The sequence below is a fragment of the Mesoplodon densirostris genome, chromosome 7 (assembly GCF_025265405.1).
Source record: "Mesoplodon densirostris isolate mMesDen1 chromosome 7, mMesDen1 primary haplotype, whole genome shotgun sequence".
In the NCBI taxonomy this organism is placed as follows: Eukaryota; Metazoa; Chordata; class Mammalia; order Artiodactyla; family Ziphiidae; genus Mesoplodon; species Mesoplodon densirostris.
The window spans coordinates 64,383,407-64,406,603 of record NC_082667.1 but is presented as its reverse complement, the minus strand read 5'-3'; the positions used below and the strand labels follow the sequence as shown (position 1 = coordinate 64,406,603).

Genomic DNA, 23,197 nt, shown 5'->3' with positions numbered 1-23,197 from the left:
ACGCATCCTGACTGCTAGCCCCCAGTGTGTTCCTCCTTAAGCCTCCCTGTTCTCTAGGTAACAGATTCTCCTGAGCCCTCCCTCAACCTGGGAGCAAGCACTGGTGGAAGCTGACTCTTGGGATTGCAGGACTAGCTTCATTTCTAGGGAGTGTTCAGGGGAGACTCCCAAAAGAGTGCCAGAGCCTCTAGTAGGGCGAGAGAGAGAGTGGGGGGGGGAGAGGGATGCAGTCCAAACATTCAGACCTTGGCAGCTGGTCTGTAGGGAAGTGGAGGAAGAGAGAGGCACGGGGATGGAAGGCCCAGGGCCCTGGTCCTGCACTGGGGTGGGGAGGGCCAGTTATACACAGTGCCTTTCCCACAACATAATTTTACCATTGCATTGTAGCAAACCACCCTAAGACTTAGTGGGCTAGAACAATCTATGATTTCTCGTGTTTCTGTGCGTTCACTGGGAAGTTCCTCTACTGGCTTCCCCTGGGCTCACTCATGTAACTGGTTCAGTTGGGTCCAAGATGACCTCACCATGTGTCAGGCCCATGTGGTGGCTGGCTGTCGGCTGAGGGACCTCAGTGATGCTGTGCATGGCCTCTCCTCCTCTGAAACACTAGACTGGCTTTCTTACGTGACAGTCTCAGGGCAGCGTTCCAAGCGCGTGAAGCGGAAACTGCAAGGCTTCTTGAGGCCTCAAGTTTGGAACTGAGACAACTTATTTTCCACCATATTCTATTCATCAAAGCAAATCACAAGGTCAGCCTAGATTCAAGGGGCAGAAGAATAGACTCAACCTTTGGATAGCATGAGCTGCAGAGAATTTATGGCCATATTTAATTTACTCCTTTCCTCTCGCACCCCAAATGTTTAGAATCCAAGGACAGAGGTAAACTGTTTTAAAAAGTTTGCCAAGTGATTATTCTGATTAGGCAGCTCCTTGTTAATATTAGTAATTATTAAGCTAAGATTGAGTACTAGTGTGAGCCGCTGAGCGCAACACTTGATGCGTATTGTCTCTATTCCTTACAACAGACCTCTGAGACGTGTCCTTTTACAGATATGTGTCCATTTTACAGATAAGGAAACTGAGGCTTAGAGAAAGTTATTTGCTCAAAGTCATGTAACTTGTTAGTGGCTGTGCTGGAACTTAAACCCAGCAACTGTGATATTCTTACCCTCTACTGAGAACAACTGGCCTAGATAACCTGGTGAAAAACTTACTACTAATAATTAACAGTAATAATGAGTTACAATGTATGACATCGTTTCATATCCATAGTCACATGTGCCCGTTACGACAACCCTGTGATACAGTTGGAACAATTCTGAGGAATTGAAACTGGCAGCTCAAAGGGAGTGTGTGGTTTTCCCCATGGTCACATTCCTGATAACAGGTAGAATCAGAAACATTTAGAGAGATGCAGTGAGTTCTATCCTCAGGTGAGCATCCGGAGCCCCATGAGGGCAGGGCCGTATCTATGATCGTGTAGTGAGTGAACATTGCCTTCTCTGTGATGAACCGGCAGATGCCTGGGCTCCAGGTCAGCATAGGCAGGCCCCCTTTTCACCCCGAGTTGCTGGAGCACATTGGGCCTGGCCTGTGTGGGGTGGCTGGATGAAGAGCGCTTGCAGCTCTGGGCCTCAGATCAGCAAAGATCCAAAGACCAGGACCTTTAAAGGAAAGGACCAGTCTCTTCTCTGTTTTATCCTTCACCAGAGGAGAAAAACTAAACCTCAGTTAAAGCAGACTAGGCGCTGAGAGAATGTCTTAACTTGTGGGAATTTCTCCATGTTTGAACTACTGAGGGAAGTTACACAATCATCCTTTCTGAAATCATCGGAAGCATGCTGGAATCAAACAGACCAGAGGTTCTCACTGTTTTTCTGTCCCCGTATGGGAGCCACCCCCCGCCCCTCCACCCTCCCATAGGTGGCTTCATGGACTGGTGAATTCTCACCTTGAGGGTTAAAGAGATACATCGCTAGGGGAGCATTTATCAAAATGTCTGGAGAAATGAGGCATATGTAGTTTGAAAAGGCTTCCTAAAAGATTCTGCCTCTCATTAGGTATTGGCCATCACCGACTAGAATTCAAGCTTCATGAGGACATGAATTTTTGTCTCTTGTTTATTCTTGTATCTAGCATGTAGAACAGGACCTGGCACATAGTAGGTGCTCACTAAGTATTTATTAAATGAATAAACACATGATAAGGTCATCCTCTATAAAAGGCATCTTCTCCCGCCTCCAACTGAGAATAACTGAAACGTAGAGTCCTTTGTGTAGCCCAGACACTTGTTGGCTTACAGGGCTGGACTGATGACCTTTTGCACCCATGGTTCTGTGAAAAAAGTGAGGGGCCTGGGCCTTTCTCGATCGTGAGTAGGTTGGGCTCTCCCCAGGCTCAGGCTTGGCCTGTTGCCCTACCACTGCCTACCCTAGGGAGTACCGAGGCTTACTCTTTTCACACCTCCCCGCCGAGCAGAGTGTCTTTGGTCATCGGCTTGGCTGGGCACCGAATTTCTCTCATCTGTGCCCATGTACACGTGGGAGGGCTCTTGTTTGACTTGCCCTTTTAAAAACAACTTAAGCATGTTGAGGTTTCCTGTTGATCGGGGGCAGCCAGAGGCTATGACCCAACAGGGAATTGCTGGCCAATCCCTGACTCACCCGAGCCGCAGTTTTCTGTGTGTGATGGAGCAGTGAGTGCAGCCTGGCTCAGGGGCAGCTGGCTGCATTCCGCGGATGGCGTGGTGCTCTGGAGCCTGCGAGGCTGGACCGCTTGGCTTTGAGGGCCACAGCATTAGGGTCAGGTAGGCCTTGGTAGCATGCAGTGTTGGCAAAGCCCTGCTGTCTTTGAACTAAAACGGTTTGGGAAAAATTCTGAAAGTTGACAGTGATGACCCTAGTAGACCACTAGAAAAGTGCTGAAGAGGAAGTATGCCCATGGTTCTCTTCAGTAAGCTCACCTTTACCTTTTCTTGTCTTTATTTGTTCATCATTTACTGAGCACCTTCTAGACACTGAGTATGTGTCCCTCTACCTGGAAGAAGAAATTACAAACGCTACATTGGAGACAGGGCTGTGCTCAGTGCTGCAGGGATTTCTGCTGACCTATGTCTGGAGGGCTGGGCAGTTCACAAAGATGGCAGAGACCACTGCTTCCTCTTTAGAGCAGCAATATAGTGTAGTCCTGGCTTCACCACGTACCAGCTAGAGACCTTGAATGAGATATTTAATCTTTGTATGCCTCAGTGTTTTTCACTTGCAAAATGAAGATAATAATAAAGTATAATAATATGACAGAGTTTTTGTGAAGATTCAGTGAGTAAATATAGGTAAAAACATTGATTTAGAACTGTTTCCGATAGTTGCTAAGACTAGGGTGTTGATCTGGAGCTGGGGAATGGCTGATGCTTATTTGATGTGATGCCGCTGCTAGAGGCTAGAGCTGCGAAGGAGCTGGTCTCCCCGCCCCGTTAGCCTCCTCATTGAGAGCGTGGAAAGGATTCTTTCTTGAAGGGCCGTGCTGATCCTTTTGAGACCTTCAGGAATCTGAGTTCTGATCAAGACCCAAGCTGAGGTGTGGTATCTTGCGTCTAGTAGCAGAAGCCTCGGGGGAGATGGGGCTTGTCAAGGAGATACATCAAAGGGCTTGAGTGCATATTTAGGGCCACTTTGGGAAGTGGCATGCTGGAGATGCTTTGTAACAGTTCATGAGAGTTGATCATTAGTGTTTCTTCCCAAGTCCACATCCAATGAGGTCACATTGCTGGTTTGAAATCAGCCATAGTAGGAATATTTATACAGTGGAAGTTGGCAGATGCTACGTATCTATGCTTTCTCGCCCAAGGAGCTGATTGTTAAACATTTAGCAGCACACCACTGATCTTACTGTTCTCTGATTGGCAGATGTGGACTTTGGGGATGCCCTGGCCTGTCACAGAACTGGCTTCTGTTGCAGATAGTACTCAGGGTCTCTAGGGATGAATTGGGCAGAGAGGACCATTGAGTTTAGCCTGCTGTGTATAATAAGGAGCTGTTTCTTTCCTTGAGGACAGCCTTGGAAGGTCCGTTACTTGCATACAGTACTTTGAGCTTGCGAGTCCTATAGGAAAGGGATGCTGAGCTCTTTAACAATGAAACAGTGTTGTCAGGCCACTCACTGACATTTTCTCTTCTTCTTCTTTTTTTTTTTTTTTCCTCTTAGGTCTCAGTCAGTCTCTCCACCTCCAGTTCTCTCCCCACCGAGGAGTCCCATCTACCCGCTCAGTGACAGTGAAACGTCAGCCTCCAGGTACCCAAGCCGCTGCAGTTCCCGGCTGCTCCTCAAGGACTGGCATCCCCGTGATCCTTCACCCCAAAATCCTCAAGCCCCCTCTCCAGACACTTCACCACCCATCTGTCCCCTCAAGGCCACCAGCTTCGGTTATTTGGACAGAAGCCCTTCAGTGTGCAAGAGAGAGGACCAGAAGGAGAATGTCCAGGGGGCAGCCCAGGATGTAGAGGGAGTAGCTGCTTGCCTCCCCCTCGCCCAGAGCACTCCGTCCCTGGGGTCAGTGGCGGGCCCACGGAGCATCTTTCTGAACCGCACCGGCCCCCGTGCCCACAGCCTGGGCATCCGGGAGAAGATTTCAGCATGGGAGGGTCGCCGAGAGGCTTCGCCCAGGATGAGCGTTTGTGGAGAGAAGCGGGAGGGCTCTGGGGGCGAGTGGGTGGCCAGTGAGGGCTGCCCCAGTGTGGGCTGTCCCAGTGTGGTGCCGTCCCCCTGCAGCTCAGAAAAGACCTTCGACTTCAAGGGCCTCCGGAGGATGAGCAGGACCTTCTCCGAGTGTTCCTACCCTGAGACCGAGGAGGAGGGAGAGGCACTCCCTGTCCGGGACTCTTTCTACCGTCTGGAGAAACGGCCAGGCCGGAGTGAGCCCAGTGCCTTCCTCAGGGGGCACGGCAGCAGGAAGGAGAGCTCAGCAGTGCTGAGTCGGATCCAGAAAATTGAACAGGCCCTGAAGGCTCAGCCGGGTGGGGGGCTTCCCCAGCTCCCCAGCAGCTGCTACAGTGTAGACCGAGGGAGAAGGAAGACTGAGATCTTGGGCACCTTGGAGGACCCGACAGGGAGCGCGAGTGTGAGCGCTGGCAGCCGGGCAGGAGGAGTGGCTGGAGTTGGGGGGGAGGCGGGCTCACCCCCGGAGAGGGAAGGTAGTGGCTCCACTAAGCCGGGGACCCCTGGAAACAGCCCGACCTCCCAACTGCTGCCATCGAAGAGCTCCCCTGATCCCGCTGTGAACCCTGTCCCCAAACCCAAGCGCACCTTTGAATATGAGGCTGACAAGAACCCCAAGAGTAAGCCAAGCAATGGTCTACCTCCTTCACCCACACCTGCTGCTCCACCCCCCCTGCCCTCCACCCCAGCCCCACCAGTCACCCGGAGACCCAAGAAGGACATGCGTGGTCACCGCAAGTCCCAGAGCAGGTAACGAATGCCCCTCCGGTGACGTAGAGCTGGGCACAGTGGCCTTCTTGTCAGTAGAGGATGCAGAAGCAGACTGTAGTTGTGGGTCACAGTCAGTAGTTGTGGGTCACAGTCAGTAATGCTTTATAAGTTCTGGAGCACCAAATAATGTTAGGTGAAGCATGAGCTAGGTGAGAAAGATTGACTGTTCTTCTGCTCCTGCAGGGTAAGGATACTTAAACGTGAGTGGGAGGGTGAAAGCGCTTCTTCCAAGTGCTGTGTACTGAACATGCTGGCTGGGTTTGGCCTTTGGAGTAGAGCCCTGTTGGAACTTCCTCTGTGGGAGGGGTAGGACCACCTTACTTTTAGATAGAATTGGCAGTCCCTTGAGGACTAGTAAGATCTTAGCCTCGTAACTACCTGAAATGCCAGCTAGAGATTTATTTCTTTGACTGAAGCATTATCTAAATATTGCATGTTACCATTAACACAGAAGTGTTGACACATTTACCATGATTTCCTCTTTCCTGAGGGCTGCCTGGCCATACAGGAACCCTGGGCTTATATGAAGAGGGGATCTTTGGATCCTGAAAGGGGAGACTGATGGAAAAAGGAGAGAAGGAACATTTCATCTGCTTCTTGGCCATGTCCAAGAAGGACCTGGTCACATTGGTTTCCTGGTCAGTTTCAGCATTCCTGACACTGGAGTACCTGGGCCATCTCCACAATTATAGTGACTTGGGAGCTGGAGCAGCTGGAGTTGGTGCGAGATGACAGGCATCTTGTTCTCTGAATTGGAGTAGGCTGGGAGCCAGCTTCCTTTGGAAGGCCTGTCCCCCTACCCCTCACTGCCTTCCTCTTCTAACCCAGAGTCAGGTGGGCATTCGGGTTTGTTTGGCTTCTGGGGATTCTTCAATCTGACCCCATAGTTCAGGCTTCCATCCAGCATATCCCATCTCATGTAGAAACTTTCCTGCCATGTGCAGAGAGGAAGACATCACAAAGGTTCAGACTCATGAGCCAGAAGAGCCCTTGGCTAAAGGTAATCCCATGTTCTGGCCCACCTCAGCATGCTCACGGACTCTTTATGTCAACCCTGCCAAGCGTGTTTGCTTTGTCTTTAGTCATCCGTTTCTAGAAATACCTGTCTAGAGCCTGCTGTGCACCAAGCCTCTGTGCTGGTCAAGGGGACACAGGGGCACATAAGATGTGGCTGTTCCATTCAAGGAGTTGGTGATCTGGTGCAGGAGATAGATGTATAAATAAATCATAGAAGCTGTGCTGCGTGCCCTGATCCACGTCTGGGTGGGATGCTGCAGAAACCCAGAGGAAGAGGCATCTGAGTGGGGAGTGGGGGAAGCCTCTTCAGAGAGGGAGTTGCTGAGCTAAATTTATTTATTTATTTATCTATTTATTTTTGGCTGCATTGGGTCTTTGTTGCTGCGCACAGGCTTTCTCTAGTTGCGGAGAGCGGGGCTACTCTTCGTTGCGGTGTGCGGGCTTCTCATTGCGGTGGCTTCTCTTGTTGCGGAGCACAGGCTCTAGGCACACAGGCTTCAGTAGTTGTGGCACGTGGGCTCAGTAGTTGTGGCTCACGGGCTCTAGAGCACAGGCTCAGTAGTTGTGGCGCACGGGCTTAGTTGCTCCGCGGCATGTGGGATCTTCCCAGACCAAGGCTCGAAGGCGTGTTCCCTGCACTGGCAGGCGGATTCTCAACCACTGCGCCACCAGGGAAGCCCGCTGAGCTAAATTTAGAAGAGCAAGAGGCAGTTAGCTAGGTGAAAAAAGGGGATGGGAGGAGGTTACATCAACCTGAAGGTTCTACACATACACACACATTACATTTATAATAAATACACACACATATACCATATATGGTGGAGTCACTTCCAGTAAGAATTAACAGCAAATTTAAATCTGTGCTCTTGGAAAAAAAAAAGAAAAACAGTTCAGTAAGCACAGGCTGTTTTATTTGCCTTTCCACACAGTGAGCATATTCCCCTGAGGAGCATGGAATAGTAAGTTTGTTGTGCCAGGTACGATTCTTGTATTTTATATACTTTTTTATTTAAGAAAAAAATACAAGCCATATATTTCTGCTATTCAACCAAAGAGAAAGAAATCTGTTTTTTTTTTTTTTTTTTTTTTTTTTTCTTTTTGCGGTATGTGGGCCTCTCACTGTTGTGGCCTCTCCCGTTGCGGAGCACAGGCTCCGGATGCGCAGGCCCAGCGGCCATGGCTCACGGGCCCAGCCGCTCTGCGGCATATGGGATCCTCCCAGACCGGGGCACGAACCCGTATCCCCTGCATCGGCAGGCGGACTCCTAACCACTGCGCCACCAGGGAGGCCCAAGAAATCTGTTTTTAACTGACTATATCAGTTATAATGAAAGACAGTGTATTGGTCCTCGACATGGAACCTTCCTGAGGGATTTTCGAGGATAATTTGGCTGAACGTGATTTGTGTCATTTGCTGATTTGAGAACTGCCTGCATGAGATGTTGACTCCACTGTATACATCAGTGAAAGCTTGCTCTCAGACCAGTAGTGGTCTGCGGGCCAGTGTTCAGGAATCACTCTGCTCAGCCATTGGGTATTTAGCTGGTTGAGAAGTCTGGGCCAGTGACAGAGAGATCTGGGAGTCATCGTAGTAGAAATGGTAGATATGGTGATGGTCATCAATATTGGGGCCCCAGAAAGTGCAGAGTGAGAAAGAGAGTCCTGAAGACAGGACTCTGAGACCGTGGCATTGAAAAGGGAAGCAGAAAAGGGGATCCCTCACAGGAGCTTGAGACGCAGTTGAAAACCAGGAGGGACCGTGTCACAGAGAGGAGGGAGGAGAGGACCAACATGAGGTGTTTGGCTGTGTCGAGGGCTGCACGGTAGCTGGGCAAGCTGAGAATAAGATGTGGCCTTTAGGACACTTTTAGTCCTTGACTTGCACCCCAGGGCCCTTGCGGTGTTGTTCATTAAACGAGAGAGAAAGGACTGCATCAGCTGAAAGGTCTAATGGTTCCCAAAGATGAGGGAGGTGTTAATGGGTGAGAGAAGGGGTTCAGTCAGTGCACTTCCTTCTCTCCCTCCCTGGGAGGGACCTGCCTTGGAGAGGGAGAGGATGCAGCTGGGACCAAGCCTTAGATGTTGAAGGGAAGAACCTCCCTGATGAAGGGGAGGAGTAGAGGGTACTGTGGGCTCAGGGTGTCTGAGAAGCTAACCAGCTGTGGTTTTGAAATTCTGCAGTAGAAGGGAAGGTTATCTGGGGGATGGAAAGGAGCAGGTGACGAGCTGAAGGGAAGCTGGGTCATGGAAGTAGCTGCTGGCTGCAACTGCTCCCTCCTAGTTCTACCTCAGAAGTGGTGTGATTTGTTTTGAGGGCTCAGCGCCTTCTTGTTTTCAACAAACCACCCACCACCAGCTGCTTCCCCAACCTCCAAACAGCCGCGAGCATCACCCATCCAACGTTGAACCCTTACTGCCTACTCAGTGCTGGAGACCTTGCTCGGATACAGGCATGATGTGAGACTCTTAAGAGCAGGTGAGGCACTCAGTTCCTCTGGGGATGGCAGATACTTCTCAAAAATGATGTTCTCCGGGGCTTGGAGGCCCAAGTCAAAAGCTCGGACCCTGGAGTCAGACATCCTGGGTGAGTCTTACCTCTATCAGTTCATCTCCCTGAGCCTCCAGCTAATCCGTCTTAAAGTGGCACGATACCTAGTAGCAGCATTGTGAAGATTTATGGGCTGACGTGTGTAGAGCGTATGACACAGCGTCTGACACATAACATCCCTTTCAGCTGCGGTAGTTGTTATTGGTATTATTTGCAGGCACCGGGACTGGGGCCTTTCAGACCATCTATCTCTTCAGTTGGTTGGCAAGTTTGGATCCATCTTGATGCTTTGCTCAGTAGCTGGTTTTGTGATGAGGACCACTGGTCTTTGCTCTTGCCCTTGGCCATTCCCCACCAGGGCAGCAGGAGTCGGGTTCCGCCGGAATGACTCAAACTCTTTGTTATCCACAGAAAATCCTTTGAGTTTGAGGATGCATCCAGTCTCCAGTCCCTGTACCCCTCTTCTCCCACTGAGAATGGTACTGAGAGCCAACCCAAGTTTGGATCCAAAAGCACTTTAGAAGAGAATGCCTATGAAGATATTGTGGGTAAGCAGGGGTAGAGTGGGGGGCTGGCTCGTCTGTGATGCTGCAGAAGAATGGCTGCAGGAGGGGCACTTCCAGGTTTCACTTCATTCGCTGTGGGCAGACCTGGCCCAGCTTCTGGAACTTCTCCAGGAAACGGGCATCAGAGAAAGCAGCTTAAAAGACTGAGCAGCTAAGAGATTAAAGCCTGGCCTTGAATGAATTGGAACCCAAAGGGCTTCTGGGACCACAAGAAGGGGGAAACCACATCATCCCTTCCTTTTATTTTCGAAAGGCTTTGGAGTCCAACAGGTGCCCTTTCTTAGCTGTGTATCCTTAGGCAAATCACTTAACTTTTTTGAAACCTTTTCTCTTATGAAATGGTGATGATGATATTTTGATGGTAACAACAACAATAATAATAGTAATAACACTTCACAGGATTATTGTTAGGACTAAATGAGATAAAATATATATCAAAGTACCTAGCACAATGCCTGGTCCTTAATATGTATCTCTCCTACTCTTCCCTTAAAGTAAGTGGTGTCAAGAACTGTGAAAGTATCTGAGATTTCACTCTGCTTGCAAGCTAACAAGTCTAGCCTGCCCCAGTTCACAGATGCTGGCAGAAGACACAGATGCTTGGATCCCAGACAAAGGACTTTGTTACTCATGGCACAGCAGGCCACATGAGCTTGATGTTCACATGGGTTCCCCTTGCTCCCCAGTCCCATGCAGCAGTGGGGAGGAGGTCCAGGTAGAGGCTGCACACGTGGTGGGTCTGCACCCCAGCTGAGGAACCTCAAGCTTAGGAAACCCCAAGCTTTTCAAGGGGCTGCTAGCAAACCTTTGCCCCATAAGGAGACCTTATCCTTTTTATTCTGGTCAGCAAACAAATCTGCCTCTGCCCTGCAGGGAGACACTGTCTTCCAAGGCTGTTTGCTCTATAAACATCTTTGAAAAGATAGTCTGGAACTGTTAATTCCTCTTGCTCAGAAGGTCAGAAATGTAGGACACCGTGGAGAATGGCCCTCCAACAACTGGGAGGATGTTGTGTTGGCAAACTTGTGTTTGAGCAACAGCAAAAAGCCAGTTGTCTAGGCTGGGTTGGGTTTATTTTTGGCTTTTATTTTAATTCTGGCCTCATTCTCTTCGGTGGGGGCTTTAGTTTTGTTCAAGTAAAGCATGTGTCTCAGCGTAGGTTTCTGAAGAGAAAGGAAGGTCAAGTGCCCTTGCCCTTGACCGCTCCCGCCCTCATCTCTGTCTCTGTGTTAGCTCTGCCTTAGGCCGGGGTGGGGGTTGAAGAACATAGTCTTGTGAGTGAGCATGATACAGAGAGGAGTGGCCCTAGTGGAGAACCCTCCAGATAAGACTGTGGGATCTTCGGAAGAGAGGGTCCTCTTTTCCCTCATTTGATTGGAGCCATCAGTTTCCCAGTTTTCTCTGTACAACTTGCTGGGCCAGGATTTCTGGGAAGCCAGCAGCAGTGCTCAGGTCCACACAGGCACTGCTTTCCCAGGGTGGGAGTGTATAGTATGTAGCCGTCCAAAATTCGGTCATGTCAGAAGGACTGTGGGAACGAGATTCCCCAGAACAGCAAACGGGTTTGGGGAGGGAGGCCTCTTTCTTTACTACTGGGAAAAAGCTTTGTATGCACGGTCGCCCAGACCTGTGGGGATCGGGGGCACAGCCCCATGTGCCTCCCAGCCCTGAGCAGGGTACAGGTCTGTCTCCTCTAGTTTGAGAGGAATTGTCATGTGTCATTGCTGCCCAGGGCCCTTGGGAGCACCCGGTGTGGCTGCCGCAGGGGACAGGGCCGACTCCAGTTTTCAGCTGCCCCCCTGCTCAGGATCCAGGCACTGCCAACGCTGGGGCCTCGCTGCCCTCTCTTCTCTGAGGAGGCTTTGCAGCCTTTCTATGCTGCCCAGGGATCTCATGCGGGGGAATGTTCTTGCATCAGCTGAGCTGGAATAGAGAAAGGGCTGCTTCAACCACTTCTCCCTGTCCAGAGTTCCATGACCGCAGGGCTCTGTTCAGGGTTGTTTGGGGACGGTGCGTGGTGTGTGGGGGGTGTGGCGGGCGGTGAGAATTTTGGAGGCACCGTTCTGGGCAACAGAACCGTTCTGTGGGCGTCCTAAGGTCAGGTTAGAAGAGGAAGGGGGAGGCAAGTGTGTCTGAACCTCAGCCTCCTCACTCAGTGGAGGGGACTTGCGGCCACTGTGAGATGTTGCTCAAGGAGGCAAGAAAATAGAGGAGCAGCTTGGATGCTCCTTAGCCGGACGAGCCGGAAGCTAGGGGTGAGGGCTGGTGTGAGGTGAGGTTGGGACTGGGGCATGTTCCTTAGCGGCTCCGCTAGCTTCTGGGTCTTTGGAGCGTTGTGTAGAGAGTGGGGGAAGAGGAATGGGGAGGAGGGAGGAGGGAGGCACCTGGGTGTTTTGCGTGCCCTTGTGGTGTGAAGGTAGGGTGGGTTTCAGCGTCTCTGGTTGTTCAGTGCCCTGGGCACGTTTTCCTCCTTCAGTATCCCTATAGCAGCCCCGCCTGAACTTCTCGACCTGACCAGGGAGGCTAGAGGGAAATACAAGGGAGAATATCTCTGTTTCTCTCAGATTCTGGTTGACTTACCCTTTCTCCTTCCCTGGCGACAGGCCCAAGAATTTGGACCCACCCCCGTAAAGGCTTTGGTGGGGGGCCCTTGTTGCTGAACTATGAATGTCACTTTCACTTTTGCCTCCGATTGACCAGTGCCTGACTTCCTGGGAGCCTTCTCTGTCCTCTTGGCCCAGCCTGTGCTCTGCGGGGCTGAGGTGTTCGGGTTTGGACTATCCACCTCTTTCTTGTGCTGCCTCCCTTGCCCAGGGCCAGACGGAGCTTTGTTAGGGGGTGTGATAATCGGGCTGTGGCAGGAGGTGGGCACGGGCCAGAGCTCCCGTGCTGAGTCTTTGTCTCGGGGACCAGCCCATTGGTCTGGAGTTCCGTGTCTGTAAGAGGCTGAGGGCCAGCTGGCCCAGAGACTAACGCGTCTTCTCCGTGAGCCCCGGACCTGAACGAGGGGCCCTGGGGATTGTGCTAGCCTCCTGCCCATACCAGGCATGACACGTTGGGAACTGGGGTGAGATACTCCAAAACAGGCTGAGGTTATCTTGTTGATTTGCAATAGAGTGGTTCAGAAATAAAGTTACTGCCATGTTGCTTCGTGGGGCTGGTTAATTCTCGCCTGTCCAATTTGACATCTGCCTCTGGAAGACGCTGCTATCCTACAAAGCCTTATAATCGTTTGCGTTCTGAGCCTGACAGTTAAAAATGCACCCAAGGAAGCAGCTTATTAGAGAGTTATGTGGAGTGGCCTCGGCGCCTGACCAAGGAGCCTGGGCTGCATTCCTGCAGAGATTCCCACTCCCATCAGCTAGCTGGGGCTGAGGGAGAGTTTCCAGGAACTTGAGCGGGGTGGGACCTGGGGACAGAGCCAGTCAGCCTTACTGCAAAGCTTTTTGAGCCTCTGCTCTTTCTGCCTTCTTCTCTCATTTGTCCCAAGGCTGGGAAACAGAGACATCTAACAGCATAGAGACTGCCGCCCAGAGGTGCAGTCCAGGAAACGGTGCCCGGGCAGTTGGTAAATGTTGTCCAACCTCGGAGGGTGGTAACAACTGGCCCCTTAGAGCTCCCCATCTGATGGGCTATGTATTGTCGGGGGAGTTGGGCCCCTAATCTGGCCCTGTCTCCACTGTGCGAGGGAGGGGAAGAGGCTGAGACCCAGGAGAAACAGCTGGTTGGAAGCAGGAGAGGGCTGGGGAGGGAAGCTGCAGACCCATGGCCCTAGCCATGGGTGTGGTCTGGGAAGCTTAAGATTCCGTTTGGGGAAATTCTCAGTGCTTGTGCACAGACACACCCCTTCTCTAACTGGTTCTTCCAGTTGTGCGTTTGTTGGGGGGTGGGGTGCTTGGCACCTGTGGTTAGTGACCAAAGGAGACGTGGGGAGGAGTGGAGGCAGGGCTAGGTGGGACTGGGTTCTTCCTTCCAGAGGATCCATATGATAAGTCTGGGCTCTGACCAGCGCCTTTAAAAGAGTGCAAAGCAGAAATTCTTGGCTATGCCCCTGTCCCTTGTCTCATCAGCAAAGCTGGGAAAGGTTGAGATCTCTGGCTTCCACAGCTGGGCTTGATGAGATGGAGCTGCTCAGGCCAGGCCTCGGGGGAGGAGGGCCTACCTCTTCTCTCTCTCCAAGGGCAGCGAGGCGCACCCTCGAGGAAGCTGCGTGGGCAAGAATGCAGGTGAAAGTCTTGAGGTCTGCCAGGCTTCCGGTCTCCCATCATGTCCCTGCCAAAGCTCCCCCAGATGTCCCCCCTCGGCTCCAGCTTCTTCCGCTGCGCCGTGGCTCTGCTCCTCCAGAGAAGGTTCCGAGCCCGGCTCTCTAGCCCTCCTCCCCTCCCAGCTCTGAGCCATTGCTTTGGGGTTGATTTGCTATCAGCAGATTCCGTTTAGTGGCTCTAGGCCTCGGGGACTGCTTGGTCTCTGCACATCCCCATCCCCTGGGCACCCTTACTCCCTGGACAGATGGCTGAGAGTGTCTCCGTGAGGCAGCTCCAGAAGGGTAGTCAGAACAGTCCAGGAAGCTGAGAGTAATAGGTGAACGGGGGCTGTGAAGGGCCCAAGCTAAGGCTGGGAGGCAGGGCTTGGGCCAGGGCCAGCCATCATTTCCTGGAGAAATGATTAGTGGCCTGGTTATATCAGAGAGGATGTTAACCTTGCTGGAGAAGAAAGAGGCTGACGTTAGGGCTGGGCAGTCGGGAGGAGCAGGCGTTTAAGGCTTTCCTGAAATTTAGTTTCCAGAGGCAATACTGGGCTTGAGAACCTGGTGTTCCCAACTGTTTTCAGTTTCCAGGTTATCACTGATGTGCATCTATTACTTCCCTGGGCCTCAGTCTCCTACATCTATTTCTTGGAGCTTTGGATTTTTTTTTTTAACTTTAAAAAAAAGATTCTTATTTATTTTTTGGCTGTGTTGGGTGTTCGCTGCTGTGCACGGGCCTTCTCTAGTTGTGAAGAGCGGGGGCTACTCTTCGTTGCGGTGCGCGGGCTTCTCATCGTGGTGGCTTCTCGTTGCGGAGCACAGGTTCTAGGAGTGCAGGCTTCAGCAGTTGTGGCGCGTGGGCTCCGCAGTTGTGGCTCGCGGGCTCTAGAGCGCAGGCTCAGTAGTTGTGACGCACGGGCTTAGTTGCTCCGTGGCGTGTGGGATCTTCCCGGACCAGGGATCGAACCCGGGTCCCCTGCATTGGCAGGTGGACTCCTAACCACTGCGCCACCAAGGAAGTCCGGAGCTTTGGATTTTATATTAATGTTCACAGCTTTGATTGTGGGGAAAGAAAGAAGGGAGAGAAGAGAAGGAGTGAAGGAGGGAGGAAAAGAGGGTTTGCCTTGGGACTCATGTCATGGCACTTAGAAGCTATTAGGAAGTTTAGAAACATCTAAAAGCCGTGGTTCTTAATGGGGTGGGTGGGGATGGGGGTACAGTTTTGTCCACCCATCCACTCATCCACCTTTCCTTTCCCCCTCCCTTCCTTCCATCGTCCATGTGTCCACCCATCCACCCATCATCCATTTATCCACCCATCTGCTCAGGGGACATTTGACAGTGTCTGGAGACATTTTTTTGGTTGTTACAACTGAGGGGACGCTACTGTCATCTGTCTAGTGGATTGAGGCCAGGGTTGTTACTAAACGTCCTACAGATGCACAGGATAGTCCACCACCACAAGAATTATCCAGCCCCAAGTGTCAGTAGTTTGGAGCAACTCTTCTAAAGGAGTTGAGACAGAATCATCTTATAGGTTGGGGGATGATGATGGCTGGTCATCCAGCCCAAAGCAGTTTAGATTTGATGAGCCTGGAATAAATGTTCTTCCTGACCCCTTCTGCTCTGTCCTGCTTCACAGGATCAGGAAGACTGTGTCCTGGCTTTCTCCAGTTCTTGGTCCCCCAACCTCACTGCTGTAGGATATATGTTGGAGAGGGACCAAGACATACAGAGTCTATCCTGATTCCTCCCTAAGTGCCCACAGTGGGGTAGGCTGGAGAAAACATGCAGGGGATGCCAGGTTTCATATTTGGCTTCTGGAGGCAGGGTTGCTGGGCCAGCTCTGCTTAGTCAGGGCTCTGGAATGGAGACAAGTCATTTTCATAGCATGACTGTGTTACAGGAAAACGTCTGTTCAGTTGCTGGGGACTCTGCTGGTGTTGGGAATCACTTAATTCCGTCCCAAATCCTTCCTTGACCCATCTTTGACTCATAAGTTTACAGAGATTTGTATTGCTCCCATGGCAGTCTAATTAGCTGTGACCGAAATCCCCCCTGCACAGCCCCCCCATCCCTCCCCCTACACCTCTGTAAAGGCATTTCCTAAGTTCATGGTGGTTTTCCATGATAGTAATAAGTAGATACCACAACGGGGGGAGATCTTGGTTTTGGAAATGGAAAAATCTGAAAGAAGCATGTAGGGATTTGGTTTTTCTCCTGTGTCCTATCCTAGGAAAGCTTACACACCCAGTGGCCTTTGTGGCTAGTCTATGGCTCTTTCTTCTGTCTGCTCCCTGAGAAGTGAAGTCTGAACTCCTCTACGGTGGGAGGCACGGGCAGGCATCCCTGGGGCTCAGTGATCACCCAAGCTCAATCCCGCTGCCGATCGGAGAAGCTGGAGTGAGCCCTGTTAGCAGCTTCCTGTGTGCCACCTCCAGCAAAGCCTCATTCTGGCCACTAGTACCTGCGTCCCAAACAGTGGCCTTGATACCGAGGGGAGGCTAAGGAAAGACAAGACAAAGGGCAGTAGAGGGCAGTATTTCCTCACAGTCCCGTGGACCTTGTCACCACTGTGATTCTGCTGCACGACTGTGGTTCCAGGACTGACCCTGCTCATGATATTATTGTATTTTAGAAAAGTCTAGGTATGTGTTGGCAGGAAAGGGGCAGGAGGGCATGGCTTGTGGGAAGGGGTTGCTCTTCAAGGGCAGGGACTATGCTTTGGACTTTCTGTGATTTTCTCGTAGTGCCCTTACAGTGCCTACTGCCAGGGATTTTAGAATTGAGTCCTGAGAAGAGAAACAAGAACTCCCCACCAACCCCACCCCTGCAGCCCAAACTCCTTTCAAGCCTTTCACGTCTCCCATGTGTCTCAGCAGGAGAGTTTATTCCAAAAGGGGATTGATGACCATTGTCTTTTTGCTGAGGTCTGTGGTGGAGGAAGTGGAGTGACGCTGTAGTCAGAGCGGTTCATTGAACAAATCATACTGAGCGCTCACTACTTCGGTGGGCCAGGCAAAAGCCCTGTCCTGAGAGAGCTGTGGCACAGCGTACGGGCAGGAGGGAGGCCTGGTGGAGCCCGGCACCCTAGAGCTCGCAGATCCCCTCCATGCCCATCTCCAGAAGTGGTCCTCAGGGAGCAGTGGGTGAAGGGACAGCCGTGTGACCTCTGAAAGCCTTTCCCACCTTGAACTGTATATCTTTGGGGCTTTCTCAGCAAAGGGACTGGAGCCAAGGAGAGACGCCTGGTGTTGGCTTTGTCCTCTGGCTGGACACAGGCATGGGTGGCTGAGCCAGTCTTGTGCAGTCCCTGAATTTACAAAGCAGAGGCCAGGCAAGGCTGAGCTGAACTGGAGGTGGGGGGTTCAGCTTCTGGACTCAGAGCCAGGATCTGTTTGTAGCCTCCCCACTGCAGACGGGCAGCTGCATGACTCATGAGCCGAAGGACCAGGCAGAAGCCACTCTCTTTGGCTCACAGGAATTCTGCTTGTTTGTGTGTGTGTGTGTGTGTGTGTGTGTGTGTGTTTCCTTCTTGCCTTCTCCCCCTTCTCTAACTTTTCCTCCTCTTCAGGAGATCTGCCCAAGGAGAATCCGTATGAGGATGTGGACTTAAAGAGCCGAAGAGCAGGACGAAAATCCCAGCAACTGTCTGAAAACTCCTTGGACTCTTTGCACAGGATGTGGAGTCCTCAGGACAGGAAGTACAACAACCCACCCACTCAGGTAACAGCAGCCCTGACTTGGGCCTGTAGGGTCAGCACGAGGCGTTTGCCAGCTTCCACTCAGGCTTTTTGCCTCACTAGTGCTAGGCGAAGGTGACGTCAGAGAAGAGCTCTGCACTCAGGGACTTCTGCCGTGTCGATATGCTTGTGGCCAATCGAGATGTGCTCTTAGGGGCACCCTGTCCCACCTTCTTCCCTTCACTGCTTGAGCTCTGAGCTGCAAAACTAAGGCAGGAGCCCCTGTAGTCTCCTGTCTAATCATTATTTCTCCTCCCCTTCCTGGAAACAGGAAGACAGGGCCCGGGTTGGAGTCTTGGTATTCTGCAGCTCTGGCAGAACTGATCTCAGCACTGGCATTTAGGGGCCAGGCGTAGGCCCAAGAACCTGATTTGGAGAACTAGACAGGTGTCTCCAGGACCTGGAACCACTCCCACTGAATAAATGGTTGAATGGATGACTCTCCGAGGAATGGACTGATAGAGGCAGAGTGAGAAGAAAGGTGAAGAGTCGCAGGAAGCTCTTAGACTGTAGCTCATTCTGGCCTTGTCCATGGTGGACAGGAGGCAGGGGAATGGAGATCCTATCTTGGACCTACCCAAGCAACTCTAACTCTCCTAGATTCTTTTTTTAAAATAAATTTATTTATTTATTTATTTATCTATCTATTTATCTATCTATCTATCTATTTATTTATTTATGGATGGCTGTGTTGGGTCTTTGTTGCTGCACGCGGGCTTTCTCTAGTTGCGGTGACTGGGGGCTACTCTCCGTTGCAGTGCGCAGGCTTCTCATCACGGTGGCTTCTCTTGTTGTGGAGCATGGGCTCTAGGCGCATGGGCTTCAGTAGTTGTGGCACCTGGGCTCAGTAGTTGTGGTGCACAGGCTTAGTTGCTCCGCGGCATGTGGGATCTTCCCGGACCAGGGCTCGAACCCATGTCCCCTGCATTGGCAGGTGGATTCTTAACCACTGCACCACCAGGGAAGCCCCTCTCCTAGATATTTTATAACACTGGCTAGAGAATATAAAAATTATTTCTTCTGGTTTTGGAATGATGTGACTTTTTATAAAAGAGTTACCTTTCTAATGTGCTCTGTTCAAATAAGCTTCCATTGAATTTGTATTTCCGGACTGATTGGGTGGGAAGGGGAAGTTGGGGGATGGGGGGAAGGAGGACTTGCTGAAGAGTGATGAGAGGCAATGCCAGATCCAGACGGCAGGTGGAAGGCTTGCCAAGTTTGCAGGGGTGCTACCTTTTTGGTGGTGAGCAGGATCCGCCGAGAGTAAGGTGCCCTGTGCTGAAGGGTGTCAGTCTAGACAGAGGGAGGCAGAAAGTAGATCCGGGCAGGGATGGGAGCAGCCCAGGACCATGTAGGTGAGGGAGCCACTGGCTCCGAGGCCTGCCTTGCCAGGCTTTGGTGGTCAGAGCCCTGTATTCACCCTGGAAGAAGTGAGCAGGGCTGGGTTGACATGTAGATTCTGGCCTCTGCTAGAGAAGCCTTTTAGGACTAACTCAGGGGCTGAGTGGGGAAGACTGGCTCCGTCGACCACACCCAGTAATGAGCAGAGCTAAGCCTTGTCCCAGAGCTCAGGAGGGGCCCGCAGACTTCTCACTTGGCCTTCTTTTTCCACTCAGATAGACAGCCCAGTTTTCTTAGTCTCTGCTTTCTTTTTTCTGGAAGAAGTAGTTAAGCTTCCTTTGTGGAAGCAAGTATTGAATCTAGCCCTGAGCTGCTGACCGGCAGCTGAGCTCTTAAAAGAGGAAACCCTGGGAGATGGAAATTCCAGGTGGGATTTGGAGGAGTCTGGGATGCCAGCCTGTGGCTCCTCTGTCCAGGTCCCAGCAGACAGGTGCCGGCCAAGGCATCTGTGCTGAGTCCCTCTCCCATGTCCCCTCTCCCATGCCAGCTCTCCCTGAAACCCGGCAGCCAGTCCCTGCGCAGTGGGAACTGGCCAGAAAGGAAGAGCCACCGGCCGCCACGAGTACCCAAGAGGCACAGCCATGATGACATGCTGCTGCTGGCTCAGCTGAGCCTGCCGTCTTCACCCTCCAGCCTCAATGAGGACAGCCTCAGCACCACGAGTGAACTGCTGTCCAGCCGCCGGGCCCGCCGCATTCCCAAGGTAGCCTCCCCAGCTGGAGCTGGCTGGGGCTGGGCAGGTGGGCAGGCAGGTGGTGGCTCTTCTCTCCTCCCCCCTCCCCCCCTTCCTTCCTTCCTTCCTTCCTTCCTTCCTTCCTTCCTTCCCTCCCTCCCTCCCTACTCTGGGCCTGCTTCCTCAATTCTCCTGAAATCAATTTCAGGTCCAGGCACTGGCCTTTGTTTTTCATCTGGCTAATTTCCTTTTCATATCAATAAAGATGCACTAAGTGATTAATGCTCTGCAGATGTTAGGAGAAAACAGGCTATCCTGGCCCCCAGGGAGTGCTCCACGCCACTGGGTGGATGGAAACAGTCCTTAAGAAGCTCCCCATTAGTGGGTGTGGGGTATGCAAAGTCTCTGTGTACGCAGAGACATCTCCAGGCTTTGAAGGACCTGGGACTCAAACATGGGTCTTCCTTTCTATAACTCTCAGAATTGAGAGTGTTCAGCAATGATTTGTGCACATAGGTAGCCAGGCCCAAATCCCCAGCCCAAAGCAGCAGGATTTAGCCAAGTGGTATTTTTAGCCTGCAAACAATGCTTGGGTATATTGGGAATTTAGCTCCTTCCTGCCAGGGCCCCAGGTTGTAGCCCAGAGGGGAAAGGCTCAATCCTTGTTCCTGTTATTGCCTCTGAGCAGCTCTTTGTCTCGCTTGGTTCAGGGACTCTTGAGACCCAGGAGCTCCCATCCTGTCTAGTTTGATCACAGTTCCTTCCTCTGGGGAGCTAAGTGTAAAGTCCTTGTCTTGGGGGCAGGAGACCACTAAGGGGACAAGTAGATGGGGAGCCACCAGTCTGCCCTTGGGGCCAGTGCAGGAGGGAGACCAGTACTGGGCCCATTGCGGAGAGGGCAGAAGGCTTGTTCCGTAAGGGAATGGACGGCCTCTGTAAGTCAGCCTTCTGCGGAGCAGGGGCAGTTGGTGTTAGGGTTGCCTCACCCTCCCTGCTTTTCTCACCCAGCTTGTCCAAAGAATTAACTCCATCTACAATGCCAAGCGGGGAAAGAAGAGGTTAAAAAAGCTGTCCATGTCCAGCATTGAGACATCATCACTGAGAGGTAGGCCTGGATGCCTGAGCTGGCTCAGGTTTCTGGGGCCCTTGGGCATTTGAAGTGGGGAGAGGCATGGACTAGCCTCAGTTTACCCTTCCACGGGGCAATCGTGGGATCCTCCTGTCTTCTAGGAGGGTAGAGCCCTGCAAAAAAGGGGCCACATAGGAGGGGAGAGCCAAAGAGGGAAGAAAGCCTTGGGAAGGGTTAGTGCAGACTTTGGGCTGTGAGGCCCTGAATAGGAAAGTGGGTGTGGGAATCTGCATCTGGCAAAAGGAAAGGCCAGACTTACTGAGCACTGTGGTCTGTTTCCCATTTCAAATCTTGGCCTTCTGGAGGCAAGACCCTTGTGTTCCAGGCCGATAGGCCTCTCTGCTGGCTCAGCCTCCAACTTTGGCCCTCAGCTTTCCCCAAATCAGGACTGGGTGGATAGGGGTTTGGATATAGGTTAGCACCTGCAGTTTGAGCTCTGAGGGACCCTGGCCCCGGGCCACGCAGCACCTGGCCAGGGGCCCACTGGAGCCCAGAGGAGGTACATCCCTCATGAGAAGAGCTGGGTGGGGGGGCACAGAAAACATTTGCTGTGGGGCAATGGCTCAGCAAGCATGCACTCTGCTCTTAACTTTTCCAGATGAGAACAGTGAGAGCGAGAGCGACTCTGACGACAGGTTCAAAGGTGAGGCATGGCTCCCCAAGACCATGGGACCCTTTCCTGCCCTGGCTGTGGGGAATCAGCCTTCCCTTCTCTGCACATACAGTTCCAACATCCCAGAGTGGCCCCATTTGGAGAGGCGATGGCAGGCAGGATACGAGGCCAACAGAGCAAGGAGCTCTAGGGGAGTCCATTCCTACAGTCATGGAGCTCAGCCCTGAGAGGTTAAATGCAACCATCTCCCTTTTCCCAAATTTAAGGCTGGTGACCCTGCCTTATTTTCCCAAGCCGTTGTCCATGAAAATTGGGTGCTAGGTTTGCCTGGTAAGTGTTGTGAATCTGGAGAGTCAGAGATGGGTGCAGTAGGTTACAAGTACCTCTTCTGGTTGTAAGAAGTGTGCCAAAGTCTGAGGAAACTGGTACTCTGGAGGCCCTGAGGCCACTTATCTTCCCTCTCCCTAGAGAGGAAAACTGCCACCTCCCTGGAAAGGTTCTGGGACCTTCATGTTCCAGGGGGCCTTGGGCAAATCTCTGTTCTTTCTCTACTGGGAAGCCCTGCCTAGACCTTCCTGGATGATTAAAGTATGTGGGAGGTAGCTCCCTCCTTCCCTCCTCTGCGGGTCCCCCAGGCAAGTGGGCAAGTAGACTTTGGGCCTGGGGACAGGGAAAAAGGGTCCAAGTCCAAGGACTGATAGGGGCCCTAGGATGAAGGCTTTGTGGATGTTCATATCTTCTAGTCCTGTTGGCACAGGGGCAGGGGTGGCTGGGTGCCATTGATGCATCCCTGGATTTGCCTGGCTCAGGCAGGCTGTTGGCCCCAGCTCAGCCTCCAGAGGCTCCAGGAGGCCCTGACTGTGTCAGGGCAGACAGGCTACACACCTTGCTCCTGCCACTTCTCCCCCAGACCTCGTTGGTCAGGCCATCAGACTAGGCTCCTGCACTTAGAGGTGACCCCTGGGGATGGAGCCCTGAGCATGGGGTGGAGGGGGCTAACGTGGGGGTCTCGTCCCTGATGTGTGACCTGCCCCCAGCCCACACGCAGCGCCTGGTCCACATCCAGTCCATGCTGAAGCGCGCACCCAGCTACCGGACCCTGGAGCTGGAGCTGCTCGAGTGGCAGGAACGGGAGCTGTTCGAGTGCTTCGTGGTGGTGTCGCTCAAGAGGAAGCCATCCCGAAACACGTACCTCCCTGAGGTCTCCTACCAGTTTCCCAAGGTGAGGCCGCCTCCCTCCTTCCCTGCCCCCTCCTCTGCCTCCTCCTTCCTGCCTGGCCCATCTGGGGAAGAAGGGAGATCCTGTTCCCGCCTTAGCAACTCACCTCACTGCGCTAGCCCTGAGCGTGGCTGCCTGTAGTCTGGAGGGAGGAGAGGGGGTGGGTTTGGGCCAGTGAGTATTCGGAGGATGAAGGCGGAGAGAACACCCCCCAGCATGCCTAGAATGAGATCCACGTTGTTTACAGGACTTCAAGGGTCCTGAGGACGGGCCCCCAGCTACTTCTCCTACCTTATTACTTTTCTTTTCTCTTTTTTAACCACTTTATTGAGATACAATTCACATTCTATATAATTCAGCTGTTTAAAGCATACGATTCGATAACTTTTAGTATAGTCACAGTTATGTGATCAATTTTAGAACATTTTCATCACCCCCAAAAGAAACCCTGTACCCATTAGCACTCACTCCCCATTTCCCCCACGTACCTGAGCTCTTACCACCCCTTCCCTGCTCGCCCCCAGCCGCCTGCCTGGCCTCCTTTCTCTTCCTGTAACA

The 23,197-nt window shown here is 52.2% G+C and overlaps 1 protein-coding gene across 8 annotated transcripts in view; it reads left to right on the top strand.

The window, feature by feature from the left end:
• The window catches only part of DENND2B (DENN domain containing 2B), a 176,351-nt gene that overhangs the window by 135,787 nt on the left and 17,367 nt on the right, over positions 1–23,197 (top strand). For 7 of the 8 annotated variants that reach the window (XM_060105683.1, XM_060105682.1, XM_060105681.1 and 4 more), the window contains 7 exons: positions 4,204–5,463; positions 9,461–9,597; positions 17,436–17,587; positions 19,493–19,708; positions 20,687–20,783; positions 21,406–21,450; positions 22,458–22,642. In XM_060105683.1, the coding sequence (XP_059961666.1) occupies positions 4,204–5,463; positions 9,461–9,597; positions 17,436–17,587; positions 19,493–19,708; positions 20,687–20,783; positions 21,406–21,450; positions 22,458–22,642 (2,092 nt within the window). Of the gene's footprint in view, positions 1–4,203; positions 5,464–9,460; positions 9,598–13,760; positions 13,842–17,435; positions 17,588–19,492; positions 19,709–20,686; positions 20,784–21,405; positions 21,451–22,457; positions 22,643–23,197 lie in introns of those variants that run through there. The other variant, XM_060105687.1, reaches the window with a different exon arrangement.